The 19,833-nt window shown below is 48.8% G+C and overlaps 1 protein-coding gene across 3 annotated transcripts in view; it reads right to left on the reverse strand.

Moving 5' to 3' along the window:
* The window catches only part of SLC2A9 (solute carrier family 2 member 9), a 227,341-nt gene that overhangs the window by 96,442 nt on the left and 111,066 nt on the right, over positions 1-19,833 (reverse strand). For all 3 annotated transcript variants that reach the window (XM_027545036.1, XM_027545035.1, XM_027545037.1), the window contains one exon: positions 5,459-5,646. In XM_027545036.1, coding sequence (XP_027400837.1) covers positions 5,459-5,646 — 188 coding nt within the window. The remainder of the gene's footprint in view (positions 1-5,458; positions 5,647-19,833) is intronic.

Genomic DNA, 19,833 nt, shown 5'->3' on the forward strand with positions numbered 1-19,833 from the left:
AATATTATCAGACCCACATGGCTTCCTACCAGCCTGCGCTCTGAGCCTCCCCACTCGTGTTTTACGTTTATTCTGACAAGATTAGGAGTCTTGCTTCCCAAGTATGGTGCATGTCAGAAGCAGCAAAGTTTAAGTGTGTGGCATTGAGAAAGAAGAAAGCACTGCTAGGAACAGTCTTGCTGATACCAGCTAAGAGGAAGGGGGATCTAACAGAGGCCCATCAGTTACCATCAGAGATAGTGTCTGTCCATAATTTCATTGAGCTTCCCTGGTGGCTCAGATGATAAAGAATCTGCTTGCAACGCGGGAGATCTGGGTTCAATCCCTGGGTCGGAAGGATCCCTGGAGAAGGGAATGGCAACCCACTCCAGTATTCTTGCCTGAAGAATTCCATGGACAGAGGCTACAGTCCATGGGGAAGCAAAGAGTTGGACACGAACTGAGCAACTAACACAAACACACATGATTTCATGCAATCCTCATGGTAGCTGTGAAAAAAAAAAAAAGAATCTATATCTCCATTTTCCATAAGAGGAAACTGAGGACTGGAGGCGTTGGTATGATTGGCCTCCTCTGTTGAAGAAGGGAGAAATTCAAAAGAAGGAAGGGTAACCTAAGGAGATGAGAGTTCCACTGTCATTCTTCACATTCTAGAAGATTCCAGAACGTTCAAGAAAACTATGGCTTTCTTGTCTCAGGTTTGGCAATCCAGTCAAATTTTCCCCTCAAGGACTTGGTAGGAAGTGCACCCTCCCTACCCCTGTTCTTACCTCCTACTCCTTTCCTCACATAACACTCAGCTGCCTCCATGCGTCATGGGCTGCTGGAGACCCATGGACCCTGGGAAGGGTCTCCATCCTCAATGATGGTTATGGGGAGGGAGCAGCATCAGAGAGACTGAATCTTTGCACAGAAACCAAAAACACAAGTCTGTTTTTTTGAGCAAAGAACAAATTGTTGGAGGAAGGCAGCTACACAAAATAATTTTAAGTGACAGGTCTAATTTTAGAGACGAGAACTTGAAAGTTACTGTGAGAAGGAGGGGAAAAACAATCTGACGCTGAAAAGGGAATGAGAAATAACTAAATGTTATGTTCAACTTTCACTTGATTTCTAAAGAGTGTGAAAACCATTCATCGACTCTTTAGCAAAAAAAAAAAGTACTGAACAATATGTAATGCTTGTTTAGGACAGTGATTCTCGACTGGGGGCAATTTTTGTCCCCAGGGGACATTTTGCCATGATGGAGACATGTTTGTTTGTTGCATGAACTGTCACCTAGGGAGTAGAGGTCTGGTAAGCTGCAAAACATCCTAGAGTGTATACTAAAATTCCACGACAATGAATTTTCCAGCCCCAAATGTGCATAGTGCTAAGGCTGAGAAAGACTGGTTCAGTGCAGGGTATAAGGTCTCAGAGATGGGCTGGGGAATCTGTCAGGGCCCTGCTACCAGGACGTGTAACCCACCATGACCTTGAGCAAATCCTTGATCCTCTGCAAGCCTCAGCTTCTTCATTTAGAAAATGGGGATGGAGCCACCTACCCTGCAAGACGTTTGGGTCCAGAATAAAGTGATGAATGGAGATGCCTAGCAGTGTTTATGCCTGTCTTAACATATAGACTGTGTCCCCCAACATTCATTGTTGTTGTTCAGTCATTAAATTGTGTCCAACTCTCTGGGACCCCACGGACTGTAGCATGCCAGGCTCCTCTGTCCTCAACTATCTCCCAAAGTTTGCTCAAATTCATGTCCATTGAATAGGTGATGTTATCTAACCATCTCATCTTCTGTCATCCCCTTTTCCTCCTGCCCTCAATCTTTCCCAGCATCAGGGTCTTTCTCAATGAGTTGACTCTTTGCATCAGGTAACCAAAGTACTGGAGCTTCAGCTTCAGCATCAGTCCTTCCAATGAATATTCAGGATTGATTTCCTTTAGGATTGACTGGTTGGATCTCCTTGCAGTCCAATGGACTTTCAAGAGTCTTCTCCATCACCACAATTCAAAAGCATTAATTCTTCAGCACTCAGCATTCTTTATGATCCCCCCACATAATTTCTGGTAAAACTAAGGGGACAGAGCAAGTATTAAAGTGCATTTAGAGGCTTTCATCTGTGTTAGCTAGCTCTCTCCTTTGATCTTGTGAATTATTTGGGGGTAGAAGGTAGCTTTTTCCAGGTGCAGGGAAGGAGCTTGGACTAGGGCATAGGACAGTGGGCTCTGAGGCTGGGATTTGCTGCTCACCGGCACTTGTCCTTTAGTATGTAAGAATGAGGGCTTCCCTGAATGCTCAGTTGGTAAAGAATCTGCCTGCAATGCAGGAGACCCTGGTTTGATTCTTGGGTCAGGAAGATTTGCTGGAGAAGGGATAGGCTACCCACTCCAGTATTCTGGCCTGGAGAATTTCATGGACTGTATAGTCCATGGAGTCGCAAAGAGGCAGATACGACTCAGCGACTTTCACTTCACTTCACTTCATGTAAGAATGAAGTAGGACTTGTCCCCTTGACTGCCTAGGGATGACCTAGGGACCCAACCCGGTGACATACACGTATACTCTGAAGCATGGAGTCAAACTGGGGTAGTTGCCAGGGGCTGGGAGTGGGGGAAACTCAGTGTCATTAATGAATAGGTATAAAGTTTCAGTTTAAGCAAGATGAACAAGCTCTAAAGATCTGTACAATATGATGCCCATGGTTAACAATGTCATATTGTGCATTTAAACGTTTGTGAAGAAGATAAATGTCATGCTAAATGTCCTTACAATGATAAGATGGAGGACTTCTCAGGTGGCACAGCGGATAAGAATCCGCCTGACGATACAGGCAACACGGGTTTGATCCCTGGCCTGGAAAGAGTTCATGTTGTCGGAGCAACTAAGGCGGTGCACCACGACTACTGAGCCTGTGCTCTAGAGCCCGTGAGCCACAACTACTGAGCCCGTGCTCCCCAGCTGCTGAAGCCTGTGCTCCACAGCTGGAGAAGCCACTGCCATGAGACGACTGTGCACCACAGCTAGAGCAGCCCCTCCACTCTCCACAATTAGAGAAAGCCCACGAACAGCAATGAAAGGCCTAGCATGGCCAAAGTAAGTAAATAAATAAATAAATTTTAAAAAAGAAAGAAAAAGAAAAGAGTTGGAAAGTAGTCAACGCAAAGGAAAGTGACTGAGATCTCAGATCTGCTGGCTCTGGGAGCAGAGATTTTTTTTTTCTCCATCTATGCTTATGCAGTGGGGCTTACAGAAACACTCAAGTGGAATTTACAAAGTAATACAGCATATGCAAATTGGAAAATTATGTCTCACAGAAGGAGAGAATTCTGTTTAGAAATGTCATGGTTCTCTATCTAAATGTCTCATTACATACAGATTCCATATGTGGCTTTACAATTCCACGTGTTAACTTTAAGAAACAGATGCTTTCTCTCTCTGCTTACTCAGAACAGGGAGGGAGCATTTGAAACAGTCTAGCACAACAGAGGTCCATGTAGTCAAAGCTATGGATTTTCCAGTAGTTATGTATGGATGTGAGAACAGAGAATTGACTTTTTGAAGTGTGGTGCTAGAGAAGACTCTTGAAAGTCCCTGGGAAAGCAAAGAGATCAAACCAGTTAATCCTAAAGAAAATCAACCCTGAATACTCTTTGGTAGGACTGATGCTGAAGCTGAAGCATCAACACTTTGTCCACCTGAAGAGCCGACTCATTGGAAAAGACCCTGATGTTGGGAAAGATTAAAGCCAAGAGAAGGGGACAACAGAGGATGAGATGGTTGGATAGCATCACCGACTCGATGGATATGAACTTGGGCAAGCTCTGGGAGATGGTGAGGGACAGGGAAGCCTGGCATGCTGCAGTCTATGGGGTTGCAAAGAGTTGGACACGACTTGGTGATTCAACAATAAGCACGACCTTGGTCTTATCCAGAGGAGGCAACAATAGGACTAGATCAAGGTCAGGCAAGTTAACCCAGGTGCCCCTCCTTCTGCTGACACAACTAGACCAAGGTTAAGCAAATAAGCCACAAGACGATTTCACTTCATCCTGATATTTCCAACAAAAGATGCAAGAGAAAAAAGAGAAATGAGGCTGAACACTGGGTTGTTAACTTCCCCCCCATCCCCTACCCCCTGACTGGAACTACTCCCCTTTCAGGTTGCCTTCCCTACCCACCCACAAACATCCTCCCTGCTGACTCTGGTATGCCAGGGCAACTCCTTCATCTGGGCTTCTTCAGAAGTTCCCTTCTCCTGCCCTCTGGGCCCAGCCACACTTGTCCTGAGCTATGTAACTGACCTCGAGGGAATCTGATTCCTTCAGTGCAGGAATCTCCTCTATGTATTCCTGCCAAGTGGCTGGCCAGCTGGCTTGCACACTTTCACAAATGGGGAACTCACTACCCCTGGAGGCAATCCACTGTTTTCCAGAAGCAGCCATAACAGTAATGATCCTAAGTCTGCCTCCCTACTCCTAAAATTTCTGAATTCTACATTTTGGAGCCCCTAAGAGAGAAGGGGAGGCTCTGTCCATTGGTGGGTTAGGGTACCCCAGAGAAGAAGACCCTCCTCTGGTTTACCTGCCCACATCGACTTGGGCCTCAAGAAACTTTTCTTTAAAGCCTTTAAATTTTATCAGGTCAAAATCATACATTGAAGCCAGCCCAACCAATGTTGTTGTTGAACAGTTGCTAAATCCGACTCTTTGCGACCCCACGGACTGCAGCATGCAAGGCTTCCTTGTCCTTCACTATCTCCTGGAGCTTGCTCAAACTCATGTCCATTGAGTCAGTGAAGCCATCCAACCATCTCATCCTCTGTTGTCCCCTTCTCCTCCTACCTTCAATCTTTCCCAGCATCAGCCCAGCCAAGGGTACCTTTCTTTAAATAATCTCAATGTCATGTCGCTTACTTGTGACTTTCTAATATCTTCCTTAAGAAATATGACTTTTAGGCACTTCTCTGGTGGTCCAGTGGTTAAAAATCTGCCTTCCAATGCAGGGATGCAGGTTCCATCCCTGGGCGGGGAACTAAGATCCCACGTGCCGTGGGACAACTACAGAGCCCATGCTCTGGAGACTGAAAACACAACTAGAGATAAATCTGCATGCTGCAAGGAAAGATCATGTGTGCCGCAACTAAGACCCGACTCAGCCAAATAAATAAATATATATTTTAAAGACATATGATTTCTAAGTGTTTCTAGGGATAAGTAATTATAATGATAGCAGCATTTAGTAAGGGGTAATTCTGGGCTAGCTGCTTCATTGAACATCTCACTTAGATTAGCTCTTTCCATATTACATTATCCCATTTTACAGATATGGAAACTGATGGTCAGGTTACATGATTGCCCAGTGGCACAGAACTGGGCTAGAACCCAGGGCATACAGGGTCCAAGCCCTGGCCCACCTCCCCCCACCCTTCCCTCCGGCTCCTCTGTCTGTGCTGGGGCACTCACCGCATTGAGGCCGGAGAGCTGGTAGCAGGCCATGGAGATGACTGCGGTGATGAGCTGCCAGCGAACGAAGGGACTCCTGAGCAGCTCCAGCACAGATACCAGCCGGATGTTCCTCTGCACGCGGCTCTCCGCCAGGACCTCCTCCATCTCACGGGAGATGTCCTCTTTGCCCAAGAAGGTCCGGAAGGCTACCAATGGGGAGGAGCACGGATTTCAGTGGGGATTATTAGGACGTCCGCTGTGTCTGATGTTGGGGCCCCCGGGGATGGTCTGTCCCACCATCCAGACACACCGGATGGTTGTATATCAGAGATGGAGCTGGCAGGGGTCGTTGAGGCCATGGAGTGCCAAGCCCTTGTTTAAAAGTAAGAAAACAGGGACCTCCCTGATGGTCCAGTGGCCAAGAACTCTGTTCTCCCACTGCAGGGGTCCCAGGTTTGATCCCTGGTCAGGGAACTGAATCCCATAGGCCACAACTAAGCGTTCACATGTGACAATGAAGAGCAAGATTCTGCATGCTGCAAGTAAGACTGGAGCAGCCAAATAGATAAATTATATATACACACACACACAAAGACCCTGATTCTGGGAAGGATTGAAGGCAGGAGGAGAAGAGGATGACAAGGATGAGATGGTTGGATGGCAGCACCGATTCAATGGACACGAGTATGAGTAAACTCCAGGAGTTGGTGATGGACAGGGAAGCCTGGCGTGCGGCAGTCCATGGGGTTGCAAAGAGTTGGACATGACTGAGCGACTGACCTGAACTGATATATACAAAACAAAAGTAGGAAAACAGGAGGCCCACAGAGATGTAGTGACCTGCTCAAGGTCATTGAGTTGGCCAGGAGAAGAACCCCTAGAGAACCAGGCTCCTCTGATTGCCCCCACTGCAAAGCTGAGCACATCCAGGGTTCAAATCCCATCTCTACCTCTGGGTAGATGAGCAGCGTTCATGCCTCAAAAAGTTCCTGTAATGACCAAGTGATGTAACATATGCTAAACCCCTGGCTCCATGATGATGCACTGAGCACCTCCTGTCTGCCCAGCCCTGTGTGCTCATTCTCACTGGTGGCCTCTAGACGGAAGTCAGACTGCCACCTGACCAGGATGCCTGGAACGGGGATTGAACTAAATGATCTCCAGGGCCCTTTCCACACAGCCCTGTGAAACACAGAAAGCTGGATTGAAATATTCTCAAAGAGCCAGTCTTCCCAGGATTCAAGCTCACCCCTGTGACTCAGGCTTTCCCAGGCTGAACACTGCAAATTTCCAGCCTCAGTGAGCATGTCATCTTTTTTTTTTTTTTTTTTTTTTACCAAGCCCTTAATTGTGCAAACCGCCGTGGATATATGCACGAAGCTGGGCTGTCTGATTAGACCCCCGAGATCACAATAATTAGATCTGGGGAGATGGTTTTAGAATGCAGATTTAAATATTCAGCACTTAGGTATTCATCCTCCTACAGGGGAGGCGGCTTGTGATGGCTCCTGGGGACAGTCCATTCCTGATACAGTGCGCATTATCCCTAAAAACACTGCTCTGAGCCTCAGGCCAGGTGAAACTGCTTTTCTTAAGTCGGAAAAATCAAAACATGGTTGTTAAATCTCTCCAGATTCTGCAAGCCCAGGAAGGCTCTGAGGTGTTATTTCCAGAAGTATAGTAAAAACCACCTCAGAATGTCTCTTTTGTAAGCTGTAATTTAATAGCTTTTCCAGCATTTATTAAAGATAAGTGGAGGAAACAGCAGAGGGGGTAATGTTTCTGTAGCATTCACTAAACCATAGTATTTCTCAAAGTTCAAAAATGCAATATTCATGTCATAAAGTAAGCCTAGAGTTTCAGGGCAAGAAAATATTTCTCTCTTCTTCCTGACATACATAATATAAGGAGAACTTGAGAACCTTTTTTTTTTTTCCCCTTTTCACTTTGGCTGCTGGGAAGCTCTCAGTTAAACTCATTGTTCAGCTCTTAGAGTTTCCTGGAGCAAAATTCTTTCTTCTTCCTCTTAAAAGTTCTGATCTCATTCTTTTTTAATTTTTAAAAATTATTTATTTATTTTTGGTTGTACTGGGTCTTTGTTGCTGCCCCAACTTTTCTCTGTTTGCAGTGAGCAGGGGCTACTCTCTGAGTGCAGTACACAGGCTTGTCATTGTAGTGGCTTCTCTTCTCTCTGCACTTGGCCATGCCCTTCTCTCTACCGGGAATGCTCTTCCTGCCTTTCCTCGCCTGGCTAACTTTTCCCACTTCGAAGTCAGAGCCTGGGCTCTCACAGTCCCTTGCGCTTTTTCCTACCTTGGCACTTTCTCACCACACTTTCATCAGCGCCTGCTGTGAGCACCTGGAAGTCCAGTGCCTGGTGCCCGGGGGAGAGCAGGTGCCAAGTTGGTGTTTGTTGATCCTGTGGGGACAGTACTGGTCATGTAAAGGGATGGTCTCGTGTATGGTGGGCCGAAATCATGGGCTGTTCAGAGCCAGTTCTCAGTACAAACTTACTGAGCGTCTGCTGTGCTCCAGACACTGCACTGGGGAGGTGGTGTCTCCACTACAATCACATCACATTTCCAAATCAGTTTTTTTTGTGGAATTCCAATCCCAGGAGAGGCTCCATGGGAACAAGATTCCCTGATCAGAGAAGTTTAGTCTCACTGCATGAGTGCTAGCTCCCAGGGGTTCAAACTTTACATTAGACTAGCAAAGGTTGTGGACTTCTCTGGTGGTCCAGTGATTAAGAGTCTGCTTGCCAGTGCAGGGGACATGGGTTCAATCCCTGGTCTGGAAGGATTTCACATGCTGTGGAGCAACTAATCTTGTGCGCCACAGCTACTGAAGTCCTCTCATCCTAGAGCCTGTGCTTCACAAAAAGAGAAGCCTCTGCAATGAGAAGCCTGAACACCGCAACTAGGAAAAGACTATGTGTAGCTATGAAGACCCAGCACAGCCAAAATAAATAATAAAATTAAGAAAGAAAGAAAATTAAAACAAAAAAAGTAATGGTTCTGATAAGTCCTGTGAGAAAGACACCCATTTCATTTTGTTTAGATCCACATTTCCCAAATGTGTTTCCTGGTGCATCAACTAACATTGTGCAGAAGTACATCAAGAAGTGTGATTCTAACTTCACGTGGCAGTGTCACAGAGGGAGCAAATTCAGGACATCCTGGGAGCCGGGAGGGGAGCTCCATGGATGGCACTGGGCAGAGAGGAGGCAAATATCACCAGGTTACTCCCTATCTCTGTCTTTTAGGAGGCACTTTGAAGAGCAGAAAAAGCCAGGGGTAGGCAGAAGAATGACACCCATGTCAGTCCACATTCTAATCCCCAGTACCTGTGAATAAGTTAGCATTCATGGCCAAAGGGGCACTGCATATGTGATTAATGTAAAGGCCTTGAGATGGGGAGGTTATCCTGGATTATCTAGGTGGGCCCAATGTCATCACAAGGGTCCTTATAAAAGAAAGGTAGGAGGGTCAGAGTGAGAGAGAAACTGATGTGACCATGGAAACAGGGGTTGGAGGAGGGATGCACTTTAAAGGAGGAAGGGGTCACGAGCCAAGGAGTGCGGGCCACCTCTACGAGCTGGAAAAGGCCAGGAATGATTCTCCCCTGGAGCCCCCAGAAAGGATCCCAGCCCTGCCAGCACTTTGATATTAGCCTGTTGAGTCCTATTTTGCAGTTTTGACTTCCAGAACTATAAGGTAATAAATTGATGTTTTAAGCCACCAAAGGAAAACCAACGCAGAGCCACTGAAATGAGGAAGTTGTAGGTTCAACCCCACCACCACTCACTTTCTGCAGGACACGGGGAAAGCACCTGATCTTTCAAGCCTTAGGTCTTAACTGTAAGATGGGGCTGAGGCCACCTCTGTCTCCACGTCACTATGACAACCACCTGCAGAGTAGGCAAGGCACCAGGCAAAGCCTGGAGCATGGCTCAGCCTGGAGCTCAGTGCCATCAGCGACCCCTTTCAGGGACAAGTGCCCCGCTGGGAAGCTAGAGGGCATGAGTGAAACCAGCATCATGAAAGACTTAGTAAGGGCAAAGGGGGATGTGTCTGTCCAGTACTTCTAGGAATCTGGGAGGGAGAGCTTGGAAGGGATGGAGGTCACAGACTTGGGCCATGCAGTCGCAAGCCTACGGTTTAAGCACATAGCCCTAGATGGAGCGTCCTGGGTGGGTGGCCACAGAAGAGTCACTCAGCCTCTCTGGACTCCATCCTCACCTCTAATTCAGGGATGATACTCGTGTGAGCCTCTCGGGGTATAAGGACTGGGTGGTGGGCCCTCACCTGGAGGGGTGCCTGGTCCTGAAAAGTGCTTATTTGGTGCTCTAGAATAGTTGGGGAGCATGTTGGGGTGGGACCTCTGGGCTCACCCAGAAGCTTACCCTGGCTTCAGGCACGGGCCTTCCTGGTGCCAGCTCTCTCAGTTAGTGAGGATATAGGGCAGGGCTCTGCTGGCATCTGATTCTCCCTGAGTGGTCACAGCTGCCTGGGACTTGGGGTTGAGGGGGATTCTGAGGTTGTCCTCTCTGCCCAGTGGGGAAGAATGGGTGACGGACCAGGCAGAATCCAACAGAGCAGGCTGGTGGCTCATGTGCCACATGTTAGCTGGACCCACGTGGACAATACGTGCCAGGAGTGTCCAAGGGATGGGTCTGGGAGACCATTCATGGCCGGAGCCTGGATTTGGAAGTGGGTGATGGGGGAAAGGGGTGATGAGCTGGAGGCTGTGTGGTCCCGTGAGCTCCTATCCTCACCATCTAAGAGAGCTGAACCCGCATCCTGCCCACCCACACTTCATACCACAACATAGAGATATCAAGAAAAACAGGTGTTCTCGGCCAGGGCTGACTCACAGCCCTGAAATTTTCCAGCCCAATGATGCCCTTTCTGGAAGTGGAGCCTGAGCCTGGCAAACTCAGAGAAAGAACTGAAGGTTGAGGGCAGCCTGGTTCAGGCCCTGAAATAACCACAAAATGCTGTGCCCTGAGTAAAATGGGCACAGGTGTCTAGTGGAGAGGAGGCGACAGCCATGGAGACAGGCTGAGCTGGGTGCCACCCCAGATCTGCCGCCTGTCAGCCATGGAGCCCTGTAGGCCTCTGGAGCCTCACCCATCTCTTTCCCCGGATTCCAGAGGGGTGGAATGGCATGGCACTCTGGTACGGTGACACCCGCGAGGTCACCACACCTGTGACCGGTTGTGTAACAGTGGGTGGTGGTGTTTAAGAGCCCCGACTCTGGGGCCACTCTGGATGAGTCCCCATCCTGGCTTCACCACTTTTCACCTAGTCGGATGCCAGGCCAGTTATTTAATATTTCTGTGCCTTAGTTTTCTCATCTGTAAAATGGACAGAACAGCCCTGGGCTGCCAGCAGTATTAAACATCAGCACTCACGTATTCCTTTAAGCAGGGCTGGCTCTTAATGACCAGGAGGCACTGTAAGGCCACTAACTACGACAGAAGGCGCTTGCTACAGCCTCCTGGGGCTTGCTTCTTTTATCTTAACCTGACAATGACTACAAAACACTCTAACCTATGGTGGGTTGAATTCTGGCCCCATACACATATGTTCAAGTCCTAACCTACAGCTGGTTTATTTGGAAAAGGGATCTTTGCAGATGCAACTGTGGTATCAGTTAAGCTGAGGTCATCCTGGAGGAGGGTGGGCCCTGAATCCCATATGACTCTCGTCCTTGTAGGAAGAGGTAAAGAATCACAGACAGACAGACACCGGGGAGACGGCCGCATGACGGCAGAGGCAGGGGTTGGCGTGATGCGGCTGTTAAGCCAAGGAATGCAAAGGACTGCTGGTAACACCAGATGCTAGCAGGTAAAGCAGGTCCTGTTGACACCTTGATTTTGAACCTCTGGCCTCCAGGACCATGAGAAAATAAATTTCTGCTGCTTTAAAGCCTCCCAATTTGTGGTACTTTGTTCTAGCAGCAACCACCCGTGATCACCTTATGTTAGCATTTATCACATCATGCTAGAGCAAAGCACAGAACAATCTGGAGAACATGTTCTTATGATCCGGAGGGGCCCTGGGACAAGGCAGGCCAAGGGATTTTCTGGGGAGCCCAGGGTGATGGCCTTTGCAGTCACAGGTAAGGAAGCGCACTGAACTCAGCACAGCGTGGGCCTCAGCGCTTCTAAAAAGAGAGGTTTCATCGATACGTGGCTTTTCCCACTGTATTAGTATTTAAGAGGAGGAAATCACTGGGTTTTTAATTTAGGTTTGGTTCCTTTTTATTATTGACAGCAGTAGGATCCACAGTAGGCGTAGTAAAAAATACTGGAACTTATGTTCTAGTTTTATAACATTTCAACATGGACCAACCCTAGAGTTTTCACACGGCCCAAGTGAAGGGGCGTGAGGGCTCCGCCAATCACTGGAGCTGTCAGCCCTTCGTCTTCCTTTGTTTTTGGTGCAGAGTGATATATTAAAGTTACGTGTGTAATTTACTGGTTAGTGGATCTGAGAAGGGTAGTTTTCCGTTTTAACAGAATCAACCACGACAAGGAGATAGGCTACCCACTCCAGTATTCTTGGGCTTCCCTTGTGGCTCAGCTGGTAAAGAGTCCGCCTGCAATGCAGGAGACCTGGGTTGGATCCTGGGTTGGAAAGATCTTCTGGAGAAGGGAAAGGCTACCCACTCCAGTATTCTGGCCTGGAGAGTTCCATGGACTGTATAGCGCATGGGGTCACGAAGAGTTGGACACGACTGAGCAACTTTCACTTTCAACCATGACAAATGTACAGGCAGCTGATAAAGAATCCTCCAAAGAAATGACAGATTAAAGATAAAATGAACAAAGGCAGCACAAAGACAGAACAGCAGACCTGCCACCTCGCTCCAGGCATAAGCCTGTTGTCAGCTCCCGTGGCTGTGACAGGAGACGGCCTGGCAGAAAGTCTTAAAAGACAAGACAGAAGCAATCTATCTTTTCAAGGTAAGGTGACGTTTTTAACACAAGAGTGAGAGTAGCAACTTTTTGATGGAAGTTATTCTAAAAAAAGATGTTTGGAAATGCTTCTATCACCTTGTGGCTTGGAAACCAAACTGATGGACATAGGTCACCTATTCAAACGCTCAAATCTGCTCAGTAAAAAAAAATTTGCAAACATTAAAAAAAATTATTTCTGTTTGAAAATATTCCAGAAGAAGAGTTTCAGTGAGTTTTCCTAAATTTTGGTTGTTAAAATACGAAAAGGCAACATCTTCCGGTGATTCTGTGAGGACAGCCAAAAGACAGCTGGGAAGATGGAAATGTACCAGCTGCACTCTCGGAGCCTGTGAGTAACCACATCGCTTCCCTCTGGTCTTTAGGTGAAGGCCTGCGATCAGCCTCTGGAGCAGGGATCCCACTCACAGGGGCAGACGTCCATGCCAGGGTACAGATCATGCGCCATGCTGACAGGGGTGTCCTGCAGCTGGCTAATGGCCACCACTGCTGCCTCTGTCATCACCGGAGTCCCACCAGCTCCAGGGCAGGCCCTGATACTGGTGTGCAGCTTATGACACATCGTGCCAGAGACTGGGTCTCATTCAGGGCCTGGTATGCAGCAGGTGCTCAAACCACGCTGGAAAAATGTAACTGGACCCTACTCACATTTGCTGATGAGTTGGGCTTCTCTGGTGGCTCTGATGGTAAAGAATATGCCTGCAATGCGGGAGACCTGGCTTTGATCCCTGGGTTGGGAAGATCCCCTGGAGAAGGGAAAGGCTACCCACTCCTGTATTCTGGCCTGGAGAATTCCATGGACTGTATAGCCCATGGGGTCACAAAGAGTCAGACACGACTGAGCGACTTTCACTTTCACTTTAGTCCAGAGGAGAGGGGGCTCTGAGGGAGAAGTCTGTGTGTGGCTGGGGTTGGTCTTATTCTCCTTGGCCCAGAGTCAGACCAGGAGTAAGGGCAGAGCTGTGATGAATGGGATATCAGCTCGCCACAAGAAAGAACTGTTGGATTGATGTGTTCCAGGGTGGGCTGGGTGGTCTCTCGAGCAGTGAGTTCCCCATCCCTGGAGGTGTGCAAGGAGAGGCCTGATGACCACTCATTGGAGATGTTGTGGGAGGACCCCAGGCCTTAAACAGGAAGATGGGAAGGGGGACAAAGTCTCTAAACACAAGCACACAAACCCAGAAGTGTGCAGGTTCCATGGGAGGGGGGAGACACATCTGGGTGGTGGTGGGGGGCAGGGATTGAGACGGACACACACAGTTGTAACTAGCTGTCTGTGGAGAGAGAGGAGAGGGCTTTAGAAACGACTAATCTGTGAGTCATTTCCAAAAGTCATTCTCTATGGAAGACAACCCTCCCAGAGGAGTCCATCTTCCTGAATCCCCAAGCCACTTAAACAACTCACCTGTCTGCCCCAGAGCTTCCCCTCCGGCTCAGCCTCCCACCCACCCTTGCTTCTCAGGATTCACCTCTCTTTCATATGTCCTCTGTGTTCTAATCGCTAACTCCAAAGACCTTGAAAAAGGAGCGAGAATTTTCATTTCCCACCTGGAAAAAAACCCCTCTGGGGGCATGGTCAACTCTCGGGCTGGGAGTGGGAGGCATTTTGCAACTAATTCTTGTACCAGTTAAAGACTGGCCTTTACTCGAGGGGACTCAGAACACCAACCAGGGGCGAGGTGGTGAACATTTATTGTGCACCTATTGTGTGCCAGCGGAGAAGGCAATGGCACCCCACTCCAGTACTTTTGCCTGGAGAATCCCATGGATGGAGGAGCCTGGTAGGCTGCAGTCTATGGGATCGCTAAGAGTCGGACACGACTGAGCGACTTCACTTTCATTTCTCACTTTCATGCATTGGAGAAGGAAATGGCAACCCACTCCAGTGTTCTTGCCTGGAGAATCCCAGGGACGGGGGAGCCTGGTGGGCTGCCGTCTATGGGGTCACACAGAGTCGGACACGACTGAAGCGACTTAGCAGCAGCAGCATACCCAATCAAATGAAGAAGGGATTTTCAATAGAACACCTAGCATATTTGAAGAAGTAAATTGAAGATGATGTGCTACCTAATAACTTTAGATACAAGAGGAAGCAAAAAGTAGGAAGTATGAAAAGATCCTTAGGGTGGGGGATGGAATTCCCTCCCTATGCTTTCTCACGTAGTTTGTGAAGAAATAAGACCAGCAGTAAATATTGGTTTTGTTGTAATTATCATATATTTAGAATAGCCACTCCAGTACACTTGCCTGGAAAATCCCATGGATGGAGGAGCCTGGTGGGCTGCAGTCCATGGGGTCACTAAGAGTCAGACACGACTGAGCGACTTCACTTTCACTTTTCACTTTCATGCATTGGAGAAGGAAATGGCAACCCACTCCAGTGTTCTTGCCTGGAGAGTCCCAGGGGCGGGGGAGCCTGGTGGGCTACCGTTTATGGAGTCGCACAGAGTTGGACTCGACTGAATCGACTTAGCAGCAGCAGCAGCATTGTGTGCCAGGGGGTTTCCCTGGTGGCTCAGTGGTAAAGAATCCACCTGCAATGCAGGAGATGCAGGAGATATGGGTTCAACCCCTGGGTGGGGAAGATGCCCTGGAGGAGGGCATGGCAACCCACTCCAGTATTCTTGCCTGGGAGATCCCATGGACAGAGGAGCCTGGTGGGCTGCCATCCATGAAGTCGTAAAGAATCGGACATGACTGAAGTGACTCAAAGCACGGCACAGTGTGCCAGACCCTGGGCTGGGCGTCTTACAGACTTGGCTGCAATTCCTAGTGTGGTTTAGCCCCCTGAGCTTCAGAGACATTAGAAGACCTCCCAGAGATCCCAGGTAGAAAGGAGAGAGTCAGTGTTTCAGCCTGGATCCGTCTGATCATTCTTTCCACACACTTCAAAGGATGATGAAAAGACACAGCGGACCGGAGAAGCTACCAGAACCAGATTCAGTTCACTTCAATTAACCTGCGGCTTCTGAGAGCTTTGACATGCCGTAGGTGCCAAGGTCTACTACGTTAAGGAAAGAACAAGGCAGGGTCTCTGCTTGAAGGCGTTCTCTTGAGTGGGAGCCAGAGGCAACTTGCTACCACTCTGGGGGGTGGGGGGGGGGGCGGAGATGGAGGTGGGGCCAGCAGAAGCTGCACAACCTCCCTGCAAGATCAGTGCTCTGACCGCTGTTAACAGAGGGGGAAACCAAGACTCAGTAGGACCACGGGATGTACCCACATCACACAGGAGAGCTGGCGTTTCCACTCCTACACTGCCCCTGCCCACGGGGTGATGCAGGCTTGGCCCAAAAGATGATGCTGATGGGAGGAGGTCACAGACGGTGCGGGCCTCCTGGTGTCACCCGAGCTTGCTCAAACTGCGTAACTGAGACTTCCTGCCTGTTGATAGCAGCTTCTCATTCTCCGTCCCCCACTCCAGTCCCTGGCACTCACTACTCCACAGCTGGACTGGATGAAATTGACTGTTTAATTAAATTAATTGATTAATTAATTTTAGGGGTAGCAACCCGCAAGAGGATGTACACTTATTTTTTTGAGTCTTTATGCAATTTGTTACAATACTGCTTCTGTCCTGTGCTTTGGGTTTTCTAGCTGCAAGGCGTGTTGGATCTTAGCTGCCTGGTCAGGGATGGAACTCACACCCTCTGTATTGGAAGGTGGAGTCTTAACCACTGGACCACCAAGGAAGTCCCTGAACTTGACTCTTTTAGATAGCTCATGTAAGTGAGAACATGCAGTGTCTGTCCTTCTGTGACTGACATCTGACTTAGCCTAATGTCCTCGAGATCCATCCATGTTGTCACCTGTTATAGGATGCCCTCCTTTTGCAAGGCCAAATAATGTTCCATGGTAAGTATATCACATTTTCTCAATCCATTCACTCAAAACCGAACATTTAGGTTGTTTCCGTATCTTGGCTATTGTAAACCGTGCTGCAGTGCTAGTAGGAACAGGAATGCTAATAGCTCTTAGAGATCTTCCTTTTGATTCTTACGGACCAATGGAATAGAACAGAGAACCTAGAAACAAACCCATGTGTAGAGGGTCAACTGGGCTTCCTTGGTGGCTCAGATGGTAAAGAGTCCGCCTGCAATGCAGGAGATGTGGGTTCAATCCCTGGGTCGGGAAGATCCCCTGGAGAAGGGAATGGCAACACACTCCCATATTCTTGCCTGGGAAATCCTATGGACAGAGGATCCTAGCGGGCTACAGTCCACAAGGTTGCAAAGAGTCAGACACGACTGACCAACTAACACACTTACAATCAGGAAATGGCAATGTAGGTGTATGAACCCCAGCAGTCTGGCTCAGAAAAACTAAGGTCCTAACCTCCACGGCGTGCTACCTCTCTGCAGCTCTGCAAAACCTACAGAGGTTCTTCATTCTCCTTCCAGGGCCCTGAGTTCCATCGGTAACACACACAAGTGAGTACACACACACACACACACACACACACACACACACACGTGCTTGCTTGCTATCTAAGCTGCCTCAATTTTCTCCTTGACGTCTATAAAGTGAAAGACGGAGTTCTAATACGTAATCAAGAGAGGAAAACGAAGCCTCTAGTGGGTGGTGTGGTGAGGCCACTTGACCTTGAACCCCTGGCTTCTTCATCTCTACGAGGACCTGCGTGCAGACGCCCTCGCAGCGCTGCGGTGCTCAGTGTCCCACATGCCAGTACAAGGGCTTGTAAAAGTCAGTGCCACTCCTGCTCCTATAAACCACTGACATGGGAGCAAAAAGCTAGTGGCAGGACGATCATGGTTGTCTAGCAGGTTAGAACCACGGGGGCACCGTCAGGTTTGGGCTGGTCCTTCCCTGATCTTGGCCTGCAGCTCCGCTCCTCTCCTGCTCCTTCGGGGATGGGGAGGGGCAGTGAGAGCCCCATGGACACAGGCCAGGAGAAAGAGCCTGGTTCCAGCTCAGACACTGACTTGCCCAGGGCCTCCGGCCAGGCGTTCACGCCTCTGCTGTCTGCAAAAAGCAGGCACTGTGTTTGTGCCAAGTCACTTCAGTTGTGTTCGACTCTTTGCGACCTCATGGACTGTGTAGCCCACCAGGCTCCTCTGTCCATGGGATTCTCTAGGCAAGAATCCTGGAGTGGGTTGCTGTGCCCTCCTCCAGGGGATCTTCCCCACTCAGGGACTGAACCCACATCTCTCACGTCACCTGTATTGGCATGGCTCATTTATAATCCCTGAGACTGGAGGAGGGTCTAGGCTGAGCTCAGCTACTCTCCCCCAGATGCATTCTGTTTGAGCCAAACTCTGTCCTCCTGCTTTTCAGTCACCTGTGTAGATCCCAGATTCTGTGGTTTTATAGACCAAGACAAACTTGGGTGTAAGAACTGGCCCCAGCACTTACTGAGTGACTTTTGGTAGGTTGTACCAACCTCCCCAAGTCTCTGTTTTCTGACCTGTAAAATGGGAGTGAGAACTCAGATCTCGTAGGTGGGGAGGGGTGTAACAGGCAAGCCATGGGGACAGGACAGGTGCCACAGGTCCTTAGCGCGTGCCAGCCAGCCCTCCTCCTTTCTCTCGGGTCATTGCACGGAGTTAGGACCTCCTCCACCTGTGCACCTGTGCTTCAGGCAGGCCATGTTTGTTTCCTCATGACAGTGTATTAAAAAGCAGAGACATTGCTTTGCCAACAAAGGTCCATACAGTCAAAGCTATGGTTTTTCCAGTAGTCATGTACAGATGTGAGAGTTGGACCAAAAAGAAAACTGAGGGCTGAAGAATTGATGCTTTTGAGCTGTGCTGTTGGAGAAGACTCTTGAGAGTCCCTTGGACTGCAAGGAGACCCAACCAGTCTATCCTAAGGTAAATCAGTCCTGAATATTCATTGGAAAGACTAATGCTGAAGCTGAAACTCCAATACTTTTGCACCTGATGTGAACAGCCGACTCACTGGAAAAGACCCTGATGCTGGGAAAGATTGAAGGCAGGAGGAAAAGGGGACGACAGAGGATGAGATGACTGGATGGCATCACTCACTCAGTGGACATGAGTTTGAGCAAACTCCAGGAGATGGTGAACGACAGAAAAACTGACGTGGCTGCAGTCTATGGGGTCATAAAGAGTCGGAAACAACTTAGCGACTGAACAACATTCAGTGCACATTTACTGAACATCTTCTAGACACCAAAAGCTAGCCTTCTGTGAGCCCTCATCTCAGTTACAAGTGCTAGGAATTTGACTTCAGGGAAGAGTGGCTTTCAGATTGTACATCAGTCTCCATGTCTCAGCACGACCACTTTGAGCTGGGGCCTTTCCTGAACACTTCATCAACATTCCACGTCTGGTTCTGTCCCTCTCAGCACATGTTCAGACATCCCTGCCTGCAGAGTTTTCCTGCCACTGTGAGAGGCTACAAGCAGTCTCCAAATTAGGTGACTTTGTACAAACACACATGCTTCGCTTTGACCTGGAAAATCTACCCTGAGGCAGACTTCTTAGGTACAGAAGAAGAAACTATCAAGGCAAAAACATCAGAAGGGCCAAAGAGACTCTCTGAAACATCTCCCTGGTGAAAACGGCTGGTCTGCATCCTACAGCACCCTCATCCCTGTCTCCCCCTCTTAACCTTCTTCTCCTTCACGTTTCCGGGCAGGTCAACCTCCCTCCAACCGCCACGGGCAACTGCCAGTGTGAAAGAAGTCCAGAGCTCCGGAGACCAGGACACATACTGCGCTGTGAGGTGCACTCTGAACTCTGGTTTCATTTATCCTTTTAACAACTGTTTAGTGAGCATCTATTATGTGCCAGGTGCTGCTCTGGGTGCTGGGGTTTCTGCAAAGAAAACAAGGAAATTTCCTGCCCTCAGGGAGCTTTCATTTGAGCGAGGAAACAGATACTAAACCAATTAACCTAGAACTAGGCAAATTCTGGTCATTGATAACATTCCAGCAAAAGAAGAAAATCAAATCAGGGTGAGTGACAGTGTGGAGGAGACGTCACTCTTGGAGCCACTGTATTGGGAAGATGCTTTAGAAGAGATGCCAGTGCAGCAGAGAACCTGCTGAAGGGAGGGAGGCAGGGCTGGGCAGACGTTTAGGGAAAGAGCCTTCCAGGTGGGGGAGCAGGTGCAAAGGCCCAGGGGTGACATGTACCAGGAATTATCCCACCTTTACTAGCTGAGTTAGATCCTGCCCACTGGGACTCAGTCCCAAATCACGCTCTTAGAATCACTCCTGTGTTCCTGGGCTACGATCGTGTACTCCACATTCCCAGGACTCCGTGTTAGCCCACTTGTCAAGGTCCACTCATAAGATGCGCTGATGCGGGAGAGAAGGTAGGAAGAAGGAAGATACTCTTCTGCACCAGGTTGAACCTCTGGCACCATGAGTGGTGGTGGCTCCCACTCTGCCTCAGAGACAGAGGCTCTGGTGTCCCCATTGGCA

Source organism: Bos indicus x Bos taurus, chromosome 6, assembly GCF_003369695.1.
Source record: "Bos indicus x Bos taurus breed Angus x Brahman F1 hybrid chromosome 6, Bos_hybrid_MaternalHap_v2.0, whole genome shotgun sequence".
NCBI lineage: Eukaryota > Metazoa > Chordata > Mammalia > Artiodactyla > Bovidae > Bos > Bos indicus x Bos taurus.